The following is a 14,634-nucleotide window of genomic DNA, read 5'->3' as shown; positions in this document are numbered from 1 at the left end:
GAATTCATAATTTTGATTCATGCCATTATATGAGTGCATAGATGTGTGTGTGCGTGCGTGTATGCACAATCTCGAGCTGCTTGTCATAGCCTTTTTGGATGTTTAGGCAATTTTTGTTGTCACTGCCGCAGCCATCACCGCTGCTGCCGCCACTGCAGCCAATGCAGCCGCCGTCGCTGATGCTGTGAGCGTTTGGGGTCCACATTGACCGTATATAAACGACAATAGGGCCTGGCTAGCTGGTAGTGTTTCGCGACGCTTCAGTCCGTTGGAGCGCAAATAATACCGTTAACGCCCATTATAAAGGATACGCGCGCCGGCGACAAAATCAACAATTCTATCATTGGATATGTGTGTGTATATAATATAAAAGATTGAATTCAGTGATCTATTGCCAGTGACTGTCCAATGTGATAAGGACCTTTTTAATATGTAGTGAAATCGAAGTCTTCGAAAAAACAATTTATATTATTAACAGTTTGTAATTAAGAAAATATCAAGAGAACAAGGCATGAAGGTGAGTGCTTAAAAACAAACAGAACAGTCGAGGTGTGATCCGTCATATCTACATGCATATGTATGAGTATGATTTGTAGAAAGTGTGTAAGTTAGTCGGAGCCATAAATGGAAGTGTAAATTTTATAAATTTCAGTGCAATAACAAACAACTGAAACTAATTCATTGAAAATGTTTAAAATTCTGAAGGATGTGTGATGATGTAATTTGTGTAGGAATACTTCGTGGAGTGTGTTCCGAATTGTACCATCAAAATATTGATTTGGAAATTAACACTTACAAATACTTATTTAAGTATAAATCTAATATAGATATTCTTTTTTCGAAAATCCTTCTGATCTACATACTTCAAACGTAAGAAATTTTCCATAAATCAGTTTGCTTGAAGAAAGCTTCGCATAAAATATAAAATAGTTATTATTACCTTGCTACATGTAAATTAAAAGGGATTTCAAAATTAGCAATAAAGTTTTGAATCTCCTTGAAATTATTGGCTAATTTGATAATCTAGTGGGAGATAGAATGTTCTAAAGAAAATTATGAGGATGATATTTCCTAGAAATATGGAACACCCTCATTGGGGACTCCCTCAGCATTATTGCTTTGCAATTTCCCTTACTAACGCGAGGAACAAGATTAATCGGAACACTTAAAATTGTTTGCTACATGATATACCAGACACAATAAGAGTACGGTTAAATATCAAGCAGGGATCTTACAACTTTCAAAACTCAAATCCTGCGACATTCGTTCAGGCTCTGGCAAAATTTTATATTAAAATGTGGCAGTTGAGGGTAATATCAACCTGTTTTTACGTATTTTTACCAATAACACATATTATTAATATTAATAAGACACCCGGATGTTCGAAAATCTTTATAACTATTAGGTATATGGTGACTAAGAGAGGTATTGAGCCGATACAACCCATTTTTTACACACAGACATACTATTATCAGGAAAGAACACTCTCCGAATTTCATTTATATATCTCACACAATGAGCGATATTTTCGGTAAAAAGTCAACTAAAAGTACTGAGGTATCACACTGCTAAGACATTATTAGGGAAAAGTTTTATCCAGCTACATTAGTTGGTGCTTTATCTTGTATGCCAGAATGTAAAAAGATCAGATGGAAATTAAATTATGTTTTGTGGGAAGTATTTTAGTACTGCAAGATTGGAATATTAGAAGAATCTTATGAACCGAATTTAGCTGAAATCGGTTGAGTAGGGATAGAGATATGTATTTTAATTTAAAAAAGGGCGTACTATGCCCATCGTCCTATTTTGAAACCGGCCCTCTTCCGATTTCTTGGATATAATTTTTAATGTCTCTGGCGAATTTAATTTAATTATCACACTTTTGGTACCGCTATATGGGGAGTGAACGGGGTCAAATCCGATTTCACCAATTTTCACACAATTACAAGAAGAGATATGCATTAAACTATTAAGAGCGGAGCCACACGCACTTTTCAAAGATTTTCAAACCACAGGAGATTCGTTCTGCCAAATTTGATTTCTGTTTCTTAATTTACGGGTTAGTTGTGGCACTTTATATGTTTCTGATTAATGGCGTTTTGTGGACGCTCATCTACAAACTCGCCTTCACTTTTTTACTAAGAAACACGTGTACCAAGTTTCATCAAGATATCTTAATTTTCACTCAAGGTACAGCTTGCACGAACAGACGGACAAACAGTCACCCGGATTTCAATTCGTCTCGATCCCGATCATTTATATATATATAACCCTATATCTAACTCAATTAGTTTTAGGCGATACAAACAACCGTCAGGTGAACCAAACTATTATACTCTGTATCAACATGTTGCATGAGTATAAATATACAAAAGTGTGTAATCTAAAACCATCTATGTTACAACCGAGTGACATTTTGGCCACCAAGGTCTTTAAATTGTTTGTTAAATTTCTCTTATATTATATTTTTTTAACTATGTATTCGGCCTCATGTTATGGTATTTTTTATTTTCACTTTCAGGTAGCATTAGCATTATTGTGCCTTTGTAGCACAGTGTGGGCTAGTACGAAACCAATTGCGATTCCAGATTGTATACTCGCTGCATCGGACGGTTATGCTTATCCACCACCAAAAGTCCAGCTTTCAGTGACTCCTGCCAGAGCTAAATATAAATTATCAAGTCAATCAGATGGCGGATATCTAAATGTTGATACGGTAAAATCTTCCGAATCATATTACGAGAGTGGAGCTGGTGAAAAACTGCTACAAATATCCACAAATGCAGCAATAAAAGAGGGAGGTATTACATATGCAGACCAACCGCTCAAAACGCCGGGTATTTTACAACCCGAAATTGCTATTTCAAAAACCGTTCTTCTACCGCCCAAGGTGGAAACGATCTCTAATGCTTATTTACCGCCAGCCGCTAATGTCGTGCCAAAACTTGCACTTACTTCACCGGGACTATCAAAATCTTATCCCCCATTACCCAATATACAATTACAAAGTTTGTCTACGCCAACTATTTCAAAGAGTGCTGCATATGAGTCATCTGGTTATTCTTACTATCAGTCCAGCCCAACAATTTCGAAAACCACTGCGTATGTTAATCCACTACAGGTTGGGCCTATAAGATCATATGCACCTACAATATCCTATAGCGCTCCATACACACAAAAGTTAGGAAATGCGTTAGCCTCGATATCATTAACGAATTTGGAAGGTAACTTGTTGGCCGAAAAAACATCCACTCCACTTGGCTCCTACTCGTACGCGCCGAAGCTTGCAAGCACATATATTTCAACCGCACCGTCTTCAGCAGGATATCAATCCCAATATCTAACGTCTTCCCAAGATTTATCGAAATATAGCACAAGTGGTGGGATTTCTCACCAATATGTTTCGAAACCTATTCAACAAATTAGCGTCGGCCTTCCGGCTCTACCCAAAATCTCTACAGTTGTAGCACCAGCAGTATCTAAAGTGCAATCTTATGTCGCACCAGCAGTTCTCTCTAGCGCCGGTGTCTCAAAGTACGGAACAAGTGGTGCCTATTCGCATCAACAGATCTCACAGCCAGTGCAATCTACATCCTATGTATCAGGAATAGGAGCAGCAGCCATTGCACAATATCCCACCGCTGGTGCTTCTCTAAGCCTTGGCAGTAGTGCTGTTTCACAACCTCTACAATCTGTCGGTTATATTAGTCCTGGTGTACAAAAGGTGGCCACTATAGCAACACCATTAGTAGCGCCAGCAGTAACTCCGATAGGTTACGCAACCCCATCCATTTCATCCATTCATTCAGGATCTCAATCTGTAAAGTATGCAAGTGGTGGCGCAGTTTCACACCAATATGTTTCAAAACCGTTACAAACAGTAAGCTACCAGGCCGCACCTATAGCCAAAGTGCCGACTGTTGCTATTCCAGCTCTATCAAAAGTCGAAGCTTACGCTGCACCCACAGTAACTCAATATTCTTCTGGAATTGGAATTTCTAAACTTGGCGGTTATGGAGCCTCTACTATTACACAATATACTTCAGGTCATGGAATTTCTAGCGGTGCAATTTCCCATCAGCAAGTTTCTAAACCTCTACAGCCACTTACTTACTCAGCTCCGGCGATCTCAAAAGTTGCCGTGGTGGCACCAGTCGTTACACCGGCAGTTACACAATACTCAACAGGCTCCGGTTTATCATCTATACATTCAGGATCACAATCTGTAAAATATTCCGGTGGTGGCGCAGTTTCGCATCAGTATGTCTCGAAACCAGTACAGACTGTGAGCTATGCTGCTGCACCAATTGCTAAAATCCCAACTGCTAGCATTCCGGTTCTAAGTAAAGTTGAAACTTATGCCTCGCCCTCTATTACTCAGTATACGTCTGGCTTGGGAGTTTCAAAATATGGCAGCATTGCAGCACCCACCATTTCTCAGATTTCTTCAGGTCACGGACTTTCCAGTGGCGCCATCTCTCATCAACAAGTCATTAGACCGGTGCAAACAGTAACTTACACCGCACCTGCAGCACCCAAAGTTGCTGTCATTAAACCAATTTTACAACCAGCACTAACTTCTATTCCTACGGGTGTTCAATCTGTCAAGTATGAAAACAGTGGTGCGGTTTCGCACCAATACGTTTCGAAGCCATTAAATACTGTAAATTACGTCGCAAGGCAAGTAGCTAAAGTGGCACCGGTAGCGGTTCCGGCTATTGCCGTCCCCTCTCTCACCCAATATTCATCTAGTCAAGGCTTATCGAAATCTATAAACTATGCAACTCCAGCTGTAACATCTATTAGTGGCGGCAGTTATGCTTCTTACGGTTCGTCCGGTGCTATATCGCACCAGCAAGTTTCCAAGCCTGTACAATCAGTTACTTATTCAGCTCCTTCAATAACTAAGATCTCTGCAGCGGCACCAGTTGTAGCACCTGTCTTAACACAATATGCTTCGGGCTCTGGATTAACTTCATTACATACAGGTTCACAATCGGTCAAATACGAAAGTGGTGGCGCTGTTTCACATCAATATGTATCCAAACCAGTGCAAACAGTGAGCTATGCACCTGCTCCAATTGCAAAAGTACCGACGCTTGCCGTTCCAGCAATAGCTAAAGTGGCCACTTATGCGACTCCTGCAGTAACACAATATTCATCAGGCCATGGCATATCAAGCGGCGCTATTTCACATCAGTATGTTTCGAAACCCATTCAACCATTAACCTATTCAGCTCCTGCTATTGCAAAGGTTGCTACAGGGATATCATCTGTAACTCCTATTGTGGCCCAATACCCATCGGGCTCTGGTCTAACATCGATAAGTTCCGGCTTGCAATCCATCAAATATGGAAGCAGTGGATCAATTTCGCAGCATGGTACCTATGCCTCTGTCCCAGCCATTCCATCCATTTCCTCAGGAGGAGCTATATCACAGCAGCATGTATCGACGCCTTTAACATATTCAGTTCCATCGCTGACTAAAGTTGCTGCCGTGGCGCCTGTTGTAGCGCCTACTCTCACCCAATACACTTCCGGGTCGGGCTTAACGTCTTTACAGTCAGGATCACAGTCAGTGAAATATGCAAGTGGTGGTGCTGTATCACATCAGTACGTATCCAAGCCAATACAAACTGTGAGTTATGCGTCAGCACCTGTAGCAAAAATAGCGACAGTTGCTGCTCCTGCCATTGCTATACCTGCCGTTGCAAAAGTGGGAGTCTACGCCGCACCTGCTACTACGCAATATTCTTCAGGTCTCGGAATCTCTAGTGGAGCTATTTCTCATCAACATGTTTCTAAGCCCCTACAACCGCTGACATATGCAAGCCCAGCAATAACTAATGTTGCCGCCGTGGCACCTATTGTAAGCCCAGCACTCACCCAATACTCTTCGGGGTCAGGCTTAACGTCTGTACATACGGGATTACAGTCAGTGAAATACGCAAGTGGAGGTGCAGTTTCACATCAGTATGTATCCCAGCCTGTGAAAACTGTAGGTTATGCGTCAGCACCTGTGGCGAAAGTAGCGGCAGTCGCTGCTCCCGCCATTGCTATACCTGCCGTAGGAAAGGTTGGAGTCTACAGCGCACCTGCTATCACGCAATATTCATCCGGTCTCGGTATAACAAGCGGAGCAGCGGAGCCCTTGACTTATGCGTCCCCAGCAATAACTAAAGTCGCCGCCGCAGCGCCTTTAGTAACGCCTGCTCTTACCCAATATTCTTCAGGCTTAGGTGCACAGTCCGTCAAATATGCAAGTGGTGGCGCAGTTTCTCACCAGTACGTATCGAAACCTGTCGTAAGTTATGGATCAGCACCTGTGGCAAAAGTAGCAGCAGTTGCTGTTCCCTCCGTTGCAAAGGTAGGCGTTTACGCTTCACCTGCAATTACCCAATATTCTTCTGGATTAGGAGTTTCACAAGCCGGCTACAGCTACGGCACGGCTCCGGCAGCTGCAACCATACAACTTGCCAGTCCGTCTATTAAATCGATACAGTCGGGTTCACAATCTCTAAGCTACGCTAGTGGAGGCGCTATTTCACACCAACAAGTTTCAAAGCCGGCACAATCTCTGCTGTTCGCCACACAAGCTGCAACATTGACAACCCCAGCTAAAGGTTATCTCGCGCCTGCACTTGGTATAACAAAAACGTCAGCATATCCAGCTCCAGGCCTAACCTCTATCCAATCAAGTACTGGCTTTGCAAAATATGGCTCCAGCGGCTCATTTTCACAACAATACGTCTCCAGACAACCCATACTACAATCGGGGTCCAGCGTCACGATAAGCAACGTTAACGCATACACAGCACCCGCCGCCGCGACAGTGGTAACTAGTCCTGCGATAGCTAAAGTAGCAACTTATGCCGCACCTGCCTTAACATCAACGGTCCATACAAGTACTGGCTTAGGTGGATTATCCACGAGTGGTGCGATATCCACTCAATACTCCGGTATATCTTCCAAAACAGGTATAGCTGGACTAACCCTAACTTCACCGGGCAGTTTAGGTTTGGGTAAATATTTATCCAATGGCGCGATCCTACAACAGCAGCAAATTCCAATCGCAACCAGTTTGGCACAACCGCTTTCTGGCAAATCTAGCTACAGTTATTCCGCTTCAACACCGCTTAGCTCAAGTAATAATATAAAATGTATTTGATTATCCTTGCGATTATCCTTGCTTATATTTGTTTAACCGGTGACCGTGACCTAAATATGAAATCCTCAAACCTAACCCACCTGTCATAGTTCTTTATTGTCCTACTAATAGAATTCATAAATCCTGTTTGAAAAATAAAAAGGTTATGTATATGCTAATTTAGTAATATCTCCAAATATAATCCAAATGCTTTATTATTTATGCAAATACCTCTTACGGGTTTGAACAACATATCCGAGTTTCTTTGAACTATATGTAAATATACCTATATATTATTAATTCTGCAAGATATACTTGTATGTAGTAAGTAACATAAAACCTTCGAACTAACTATACCCTCATATAGACAAGCATATTATTGATGAGCTTTCAGTTTGCTTGAGCTCCTTATAATTGCTATTTTATGTCGATGAGGTTAAGATTACTTAAAAAGACATAAGTTTCAGTTAACTCCTTGCCCTAAGGTTCGTGAAGTTACAGAAGTTCGAGCCTTGGCATCCATGAGGCTAGACTTTTTATCTTTCCCGCTCATACGCTCATACCTCGAATCGCATATCTTTAGCGGGGCAAGCTAGCTGGAATAGAAATCAATTTTCTTGGTTAATTTGTGAGGGGCTGAAAATATGTATATCAATATATCACGGCTTATATACTACTCTGATCAAATTGAAAGGTGACTTTTTAGTTTCTACTTCGCGTGTTTTTTGAATCGGTAACTTTTTCTGTAAGTTGGTGAGTGACATCTATGCTAAATTTCACGTAAAAATATTCATTAGTATTTGAGATACGCGTCGTTTTGTGAGGCTCTAAAAGTGAATTCTTCGTTTTTTCCTTGAACAAAAATGTGCGATAATATACCATCTCATACTGCATTGGTTATTCGTGATCATTTCGCCACATTTTCAACTAATATCGTGCCGCAACCACCGCATTCGCCTGATTTACCTTCGTGTAACTTCTGGCTATTCAGCAAATTCACATGACCACTCCGAGGACACCGTTTTGACTCAATTGAGGATATAAAAGCTGAATCGAAAAAGGGCCTGATGGCCATCACGACGGAGGATTTTTCCAAGTGCTATGATGACTGGAAAATTCGTTGATGTAAGCGTATTGCAGAGGGAGGGGATTACTTTGAAGCAGATTAAATGGACAAAATTCACCTTTCAATTTGATCACAGTAGTATATATTCAAACTAATTTGAATTATTCAAAATGAGGTCAGAAATACACTATGCTTATATCTCCGTACACAATTACAAGAACGAATTTTTACACGGCAATCATATTAAACACCTGAATCGCTAATTGTGTTTTGACCTTCCCGCTTTATTTATAAAATTATTAATTTTTTTATAATACATATATCAACGGATAAGTGCAAGATCGGCCAACTCAAAATGTGTGTAAAAAAAAATATTTAAAATAATCCGTTTTCGAAACTGTAAATTAATAAGTATTTTTATTCATCAGTTGGCTATTCCCCCGCTCCCATTGCGCATGGTTCATACTATGGAGCGATCGCTTTAGGACACAGCGGTCTATCACCAATTTTGAAACTAGATGGTTCGGGACAAAGTGCTTTGCATGGACTCGGGGGTAATTTAGGTATTTCAACATTGAAATTAGGAACCCAACCAGCCTTGCCACTTTTAAAGAGTCAAGGAGAAATACTTAGTGGCTATTCACATGGAATTGGCGGCATTGGACCGTTGGGCGGTGGACTCTACAGATATGCGCCATCAGTATCGCCCCTACTGACACAGAGTGCCAGTCCCACAGCGTACCTAAAAGCCCAACCGGCACTTAAAATACAACCAGCTGTTATTAAAACGATTCCAGAAAAGCACTACGAACATTATGTGTGTACAATAGTGAGGAAATATGTAGAGTTTGTACTAAAAGACCGTATCTTTTCATAAATTTTTCAGAGTGATCATGCAAGATACGCCTTCGAGTATGGTGTCAACGATCCTTATACCGGCGATATCAAACATCAAAAGGAAGAGCGTGACGGTGATGTTGTAAAAGGTGAATACTCTCTGGTGGAACCCGATGGCAATGTGCGTACAGTCAAATACTATGCTGATTGGGAGACTGGATTCCATGCTGAAGTCATTAATAGTCGAGATTCCGGAAAATTAGTCACAAAACGGAGTTCACCGAAATCGTGAATAATTGTTAAGATAAATGAATGAAATTTAGTTAAATACACTCATCATCATTTTGTATCATCTTTTACGTATTTGTAGTTAGTTTAAAGGAAATATGAAAGGACTTTACAACGCATAGCATTTACATATTCATTACATATGTACATATGTATATAAAACCAGATATTTATCGTCATTTTATACTTTTCCCTTTAGTCGTGTTATGTAATCCGAAAACCCCAAACAAGTTTGGTCCAAGACCTTATGACATAACTTGCCACCATTTTTGTTTTGTTTGTTAAAAAAAAGTGAAAATCGAAAGCGCCTTTCATTAAAGTGTTTCTATTTTAGTTATGCACATATCTTTGTATGTATGAATAGCGTGGCATTATCCCAGCAGTTAGAGATATACTCTATATTACATATGCATGTAAATATTTTTAAAATAATTATCTTTCATACGATATTGACGAATCGCGACTTTTCACAAATAAATCAAGACCCTCCATTTTTCAGCTGATAAAGATCGTTGTAAATAATAAAATAAATACGTATAAGTTAGAATGTAATGTTTTTCTTACATCTGGAATTTTGTCGAGACGCGGTTTTCTAGTTTTAATGTTCGAAATTTTTCGAAGATTTTGGAAGACGATTTTTCGAATTTTCTTGTTCTAGAAATTTCAGAAAGAAATTTGAGATTTTGAAAAACCATCTTTTAAACTTTGCTTTATTAAACCCTGCACAAGGTATATGAAGTTTGCCACGAAACACCCAGAAGGAAACACTGGAAACTATAAAATTTGCAACCAAGTGCGTTCCAAACTAAACAGGACCTTAAAAAAAACGGAACAAATGGTTTTTTCGTCAAACTCAATTTATTTTATTCAAAATAGTCTCCTTCTGCTTCAATACAACTTTTTGCACGATCCAAAAGCATGTCGAACGAATGTTTTAGCTCGTTGGCCGGTATGGCCGCCAGTATGCCGGTGCAAGCCTTTTGAATGCCTTTTCGTCTACATAATGCTTTCCTTTCATAGACAAATGCATTTTTCCGAAAAGAAAGAAGTCGCACGGTCCCATATTAGGTGAATACGGGGAGTTGTTAATGGTTAAAATGTGATTTTTGGTCAAATAATCGACCTTCGAATGTTGGATTCTGAGCAATTTTTGGTCGCCAGTCAATTTGTGGGGAACAAACCGTGCACACACCATTCGTAAGCCCAAATGTTCGGTCAAAATGCGATAAATCGATGTTTTGGAGATGTTCAATTTCATTTCCATGAATTTCAATGATGACTTCAGCAGATTATTCATGAATTTACGCACAGTTTCGATGGAATTTCCGGTGATCACGGATACTGATTGCCTCACATATTGATCGCATTTACATATGTATGTCCTCACGACCACTTTGAAAACGTTGAAACCACTCGTGCACTCTGCTACGGGATAGGCAATCATCGCCATAATCTTTGTTCGATGCTCATTTTCGCACCGATAAAACAAATATACTGACACTTAAAACGCAATAACTTCACTTCCAATCCATGAAATGTCATGAGATTCACACTGGACAATCGATAAAGATAGCAGACTCAAACGCAATAGTCGACATATAGATGGCACCACCAGGGGCGCTAGATTCAAAAAGTCCTGTTTTCTTTGGAACGCACCTTGTATATACATACATACACGAGCTCTCGAGTCTCTCCTTTTGTATGTACATATATAGGCGAACTAGCTCCTAAGTTTTGAGATAAAGTTCTGAAATTTTGTCTCAATGACCAATATCGGACCACTATAGGATAGCTGTCATATATAGTAAACTGTCTGATCAAAATCATGCTCTTGTATGGAAAACTTTTTAGACAACAATTTGTTCAACATTGAAGAGACTTAGTAAAGCTCCTAGGTTAATGGTTGTAATGTGTTATCTCAGCGGATTTAATTGGTCGATTGGCTGAATCCATCTTCTTGCAATTGCGGACACTCTAATATTATGTGACCTATTTAACATGATACAACATTTTTGTATCATACCCTCAAGAAGCATCTTTGCCTATCAACGTGCAGACATTTGTTGCCAGTGGAGTTATCTACTGGTCCTGGTCTCGTAACGTGTAGAGGGCTAAAGCGAGAAACGGTTCTGATACTAACCGGCTGTTTGTCGCAGCTTCCTTCGCAAGGAAAACTGCTAGCCCATTTCCATTGATTCCCCTATGCTCAACGATCCATACTAATAATATTGTTATTAGCGATAACCCATCTAAGCTTTTTTTTACATTCCAGTACCATTATTGATTGGATTTCAACCGACGAGACTATGTAAAGTATCGCCTGACTATCACTGAGAACAACAAATCATCAAATCATAAGCCATAGCTTGAATGCTAAAATTTTAGTACCGTCTGTATACGTTGCATTGTACTACTACGAAGGTACTATTCAATGGTAAAGTCCTTTATTTTTGCAAAGTAAAATCGCCTCTAGGAAAAGGTGCCAATAGTAAACTCTCTCCAATGGCGCTCCATGCCCTGATGACAGCGGGCTAAATTTGACCTTTTTCATCTCCACCACGATATGGAGGAAAGTGAGGTCAAAAATCACCTCAAGTGCAGCAATTGAGCCCATAAACATAGTACGCTTGATACAAATGCATGCTAGCCTCGGCACTTTTGTCAAATGTTTCTTAACGGTTGTGAGCGAGACTCTAGACGCCCTTTATGTGGTCATTGATCTGGCTATCATTGTGTACATCCAGTCTGCCAGCTAGACGTTCGCACACCACCTAAATTTTGAATCTAACTATCAGCCCTAGATATTTTATTTTATCAATTCTGACCAATTGTTGTTCAGTGGAATGGACGTTAGCGTTCTCAGGGATGAAAGAGATCTCCATCGTGCGAATTGAATGAAGGCCACTTTTGATGGGTTTATTTTAAGCCCAACGTTTACTGACCATCTTTTTGCTAAGGTGAATCTTCTTTGGATGGTATCACCCAAAGTGTGGTCAAATTTTCTTGACCAACAAAGCAAAAAATAACGTTGCAGTATAAGTATCTCCAGAAAAAAAAAGAATGTCGAAATTTTGGTGCAGTTATTTGTTTTCAACATTTGGATGAGATCTATTAGAAAAGCGAAAAGGAGGGTAATGACATGTCTGTCCTCGAATTAATTTGCTTGGAGAGTATATCGCTATGCTCCTCAACAAGGAGTATGCAGGACTCACTCCTCCAATGTACTCTAAGGAGTGGGTGCTGTTCCAGGTTTTGTAGCAAGCGCTTTCTTTATAACAATTATGTATGGTCGATTTTGGGATCATAAAACCTTTCATTTCTTGCTTTGGCACTTTAGCGAAAAATCTTAACCAGTTTCCACACGTACTATATATTCGCTTATTCACAACTTTTGCCAAAATAACATCTGCTACGTATGTTTTACAACCGCGTTACTGAATTCTTTTACTGCAACGGGGAAAGTATAGCGTTTAACCTTTAAATCTTAACTTATTCAAATAAGATAATAAATGCAGTTTTCCCGAGTTATTCTACAGTGATTTCTATTTATTACGAATTTTCCATCTTTCATTAAATTAGAAACCGTTCTTAAATAACTACTTAATGAGTTTTAGCAGCTAAACGCTTGTCGCGTTCCTCAGCAATGCTCAATTTAACACCCTTGCCCTTTGGCAGAGAAATGTAGGGTTTATTGCCCTTGCCGATGATGAAAACATTTGTCAATCTGGTGGCAAACACATGTCCTTGCGAGTCCTTTACGTGAACGATATCGAAGGAACCTGGATGTCTCTCACGGTTAACAACAGAACCGACACGACCCAAATTTCTACCTCCAGTGATCATGCAAAGGTTTCCTAAAATAATCAACATATGAATATACCAGCATTTTAATTTATTTAGGTCAAGGTATTTACCTGAGTCGAATTTGATGTAGTCAGTGATTTTACCGGTGGCAATGTCTACCTGAACAGTATCGTTGGCCTTGATAAGAGGATCGGGATAACGGATGGTTCGGCCGTCGTGTGTAACCACGAATGGAACACCCTTGGCACCGAGCTGTGTCTTCCTGACTTTGCACAATTTGTACTGTAGGGATAAGTGAAATAGAAATTATTTGATGTTTTTAGAACTAACATGAGTCTTCATAGTTCTTCGAGAAGTTTTGTAATTGCACGTAAGTGTTACCAAAGTATCACAAAAATCAAGACATTCAGTGACCGTCGTAACAAAAATTGCTTTTGGCTTACTTTTGAACCACATATATGTACGGAATCATAATTATATGGTCTTCGATCAAGCCAATTTATTTGAATCTTACTAAAGCAGTGAATACGAAACATACCTTGGCTTCCTCGGCAGAAATACGGTGAATGGTGAAGCGACCCTTAACGTCGTACACCAAACGGAAGAATTCACCAGTTTTTTCAATGGTGATGACATCTGTAATAAGAGATTTCAATATAATGATATACAATATTCTATATCAAGAAATTTGAAAAGCATTACCCATGAAACCAGCTGGATATGTTGGGTCGGTACGGACTTTGCCGTCAACCTTGATCAGACGCTGCATAACAATTTTGGTCACCTCAGCACCATTCAGCGCGTACTTTAGACGATTTCTCAAGAAAATCATCAAGGGCAATGACTCCCGCAATTTGTGTGGGCCACTGGAGGGACGAGGAGCAAACACTCCTCCCAATTTGTCCAACATCCATGCCTTGGGTGCTGCTAAACGCTTCAAATGCTTCTTGGGACCTCGCGCCTGTAATCAAAACACACTGATACATTGTCACATCTCACTATCCTTTTAAAAGTAATCATTAGCCAGCTGCGAGTTTCACTACCAAAGTACCAATAGTTCGCTATTTCACTCAAGTACCGAACAACAAATAACGACAACAAACTATTGGTTAACTGCACGAACCCGTACATTAAACTTCGAAATATTAACATATACATTAAAGCAAAATATTCAGCAACACTTTTGTAAATTATTCAATAAATTGGTATATTTAAAACGTACGATGGCAGTGAATTTCCCCGGCAACTTTTACACCACCTACCATCTTGTCAAAATACGTGAAAAGGAAAGGAAGACGGCAACGCAGCCGGATGCTAATCGACTTTTTGACAGTTCGCTTTGTTGTGATTATGCAGTGACAGTTCAGTGGAGTGGAGAGTATTTTCTCCGGCTAAAATGAATATACAGCGACACCTCGAGGTCGTGGTTTTCAAAGGGTGAAGTAAGTTTATTCTATATTTAATTTAATTTATTCTTTATTTGAAAAGTAAT

General features: G+C 39.8%; 2 protein-coding genes and 1 non-coding gene across 4 annotated transcripts; 1 reads left to right on the top strand and 2 right to left on the bottom strand.

Annotated features, from left to right (window-relative positions):
• The first annotated feature begins 236 nt into the window (after positions 1–236).
• On the top strand, positions 237–9,885 carry LOC105232629 (mucin-17). 2 transcript variants are annotated; one of them, XM_011214390.3, is made up of 4 exons: positions 237–517; positions 2,522–6,977; positions 8,642–9,030; positions 9,100–9,885. In XM_011214390.3, exons 1-4 carry the CDS (start codon positions 512–514, stop codon positions 9,340–9,342), a joined length of 5,094 nt encoding a protein of 1,697 aa, XP_011212692.2. In that variant the 5' UTR covers positions 237–511; the 3' UTR covers positions 9,343–9,885. The 2 variants fall into 2 exon arrangements, with proteins under 2 accessions (XP_011212692.2, XP_011212691.2); XM_011214389.3 differs by having other exon boundaries at positions 2,522–7,145.
• A 2,968-nt stretch (positions 9,886–12,853) lies between these two features.
• Positions 12,854–14,554, bottom strand: LOC105232630 (40S ribosomal protein S4). The gene is made up of 5 exons (XM_011214391.4): positions 14,405–14,554; positions 13,845–14,103; positions 13,681–13,778; positions 13,253–13,424; positions 12,854–13,192 (listed from the first exon to the last, which is right to left on the bottom strand). The coding sequence occupies exons 1-5, from the start codon at positions 14,405–14,407 to the stop codon at positions 12,939–12,941; spliced, it is 786 nt and encodes a 261-aa protein (XP_011212693.1). The 5' UTR covers positions 14,408–14,554; the 3' UTR covers positions 12,854–12,938.
• LOC115066610 (small nucleolar RNA psi28S-3327) lies at positions 13,499–13,643 on the bottom strand. Its single transcript, XR_003846162.1, has one exon. It is a non-coding gene; the product is annotated as a small nucleolar RNA psi28S-3327 (small nucleolar RNA).
• Positions 14,555–14,634: the final 80 nt, after the last annotated feature.

This window comes from Bactrocera dorsalis, chromosome 5, assembly GCF_023373825.1.
Source record: "Bactrocera dorsalis isolate Fly_Bdor chromosome 5, ASM2337382v1, whole genome shotgun sequence".
Taxonomy (NCBI): Eukaryota; Metazoa; Arthropoda; class Insecta; order Diptera; family Tephritidae; genus Bactrocera; species Bactrocera dorsalis.
The sequence above is the reverse complement of the archived record's forward strand: the minus strand, read 5'-3'. Positions and strand labels throughout refer to the sequence as shown.

Bases quoted from the DNA above. Each gene is read 5' to 3' on its own strand.
- LOC105232629 (XM_011214389.3), top strand. The intron at 7,146-8,641 runs GTAATAATATAA...TTTATTCATCAG, and splicing joins TTCAACACCGCTTAGCTCAA to TTGGCTATTCCCCCGCTCCC. The intron at 9,031-9,099 runs GTGTGTACAATA...TAAATTTTTCAG, and splicing joins AAAAGCACTACGAACATTAT to AGTGATCATGCAAGATACGC.
- LOC105232630 (XM_011214391.4), bottom strand. The intron at 13,779-13,844 runs GTAATGCTTTTC...CTCTTATTACAG, and splicing joins ATATCCAGCTGGTTTCATGG to ATGTCATCACCATTGAAAAA. The intron at 13,425-13,680 runs GTATGTTTCGTA...TTATCCCTACAG, and splicing joins TTTCTGCCGAGGAAGCCAAG to TACAAATTGTGCAAAGTCAG.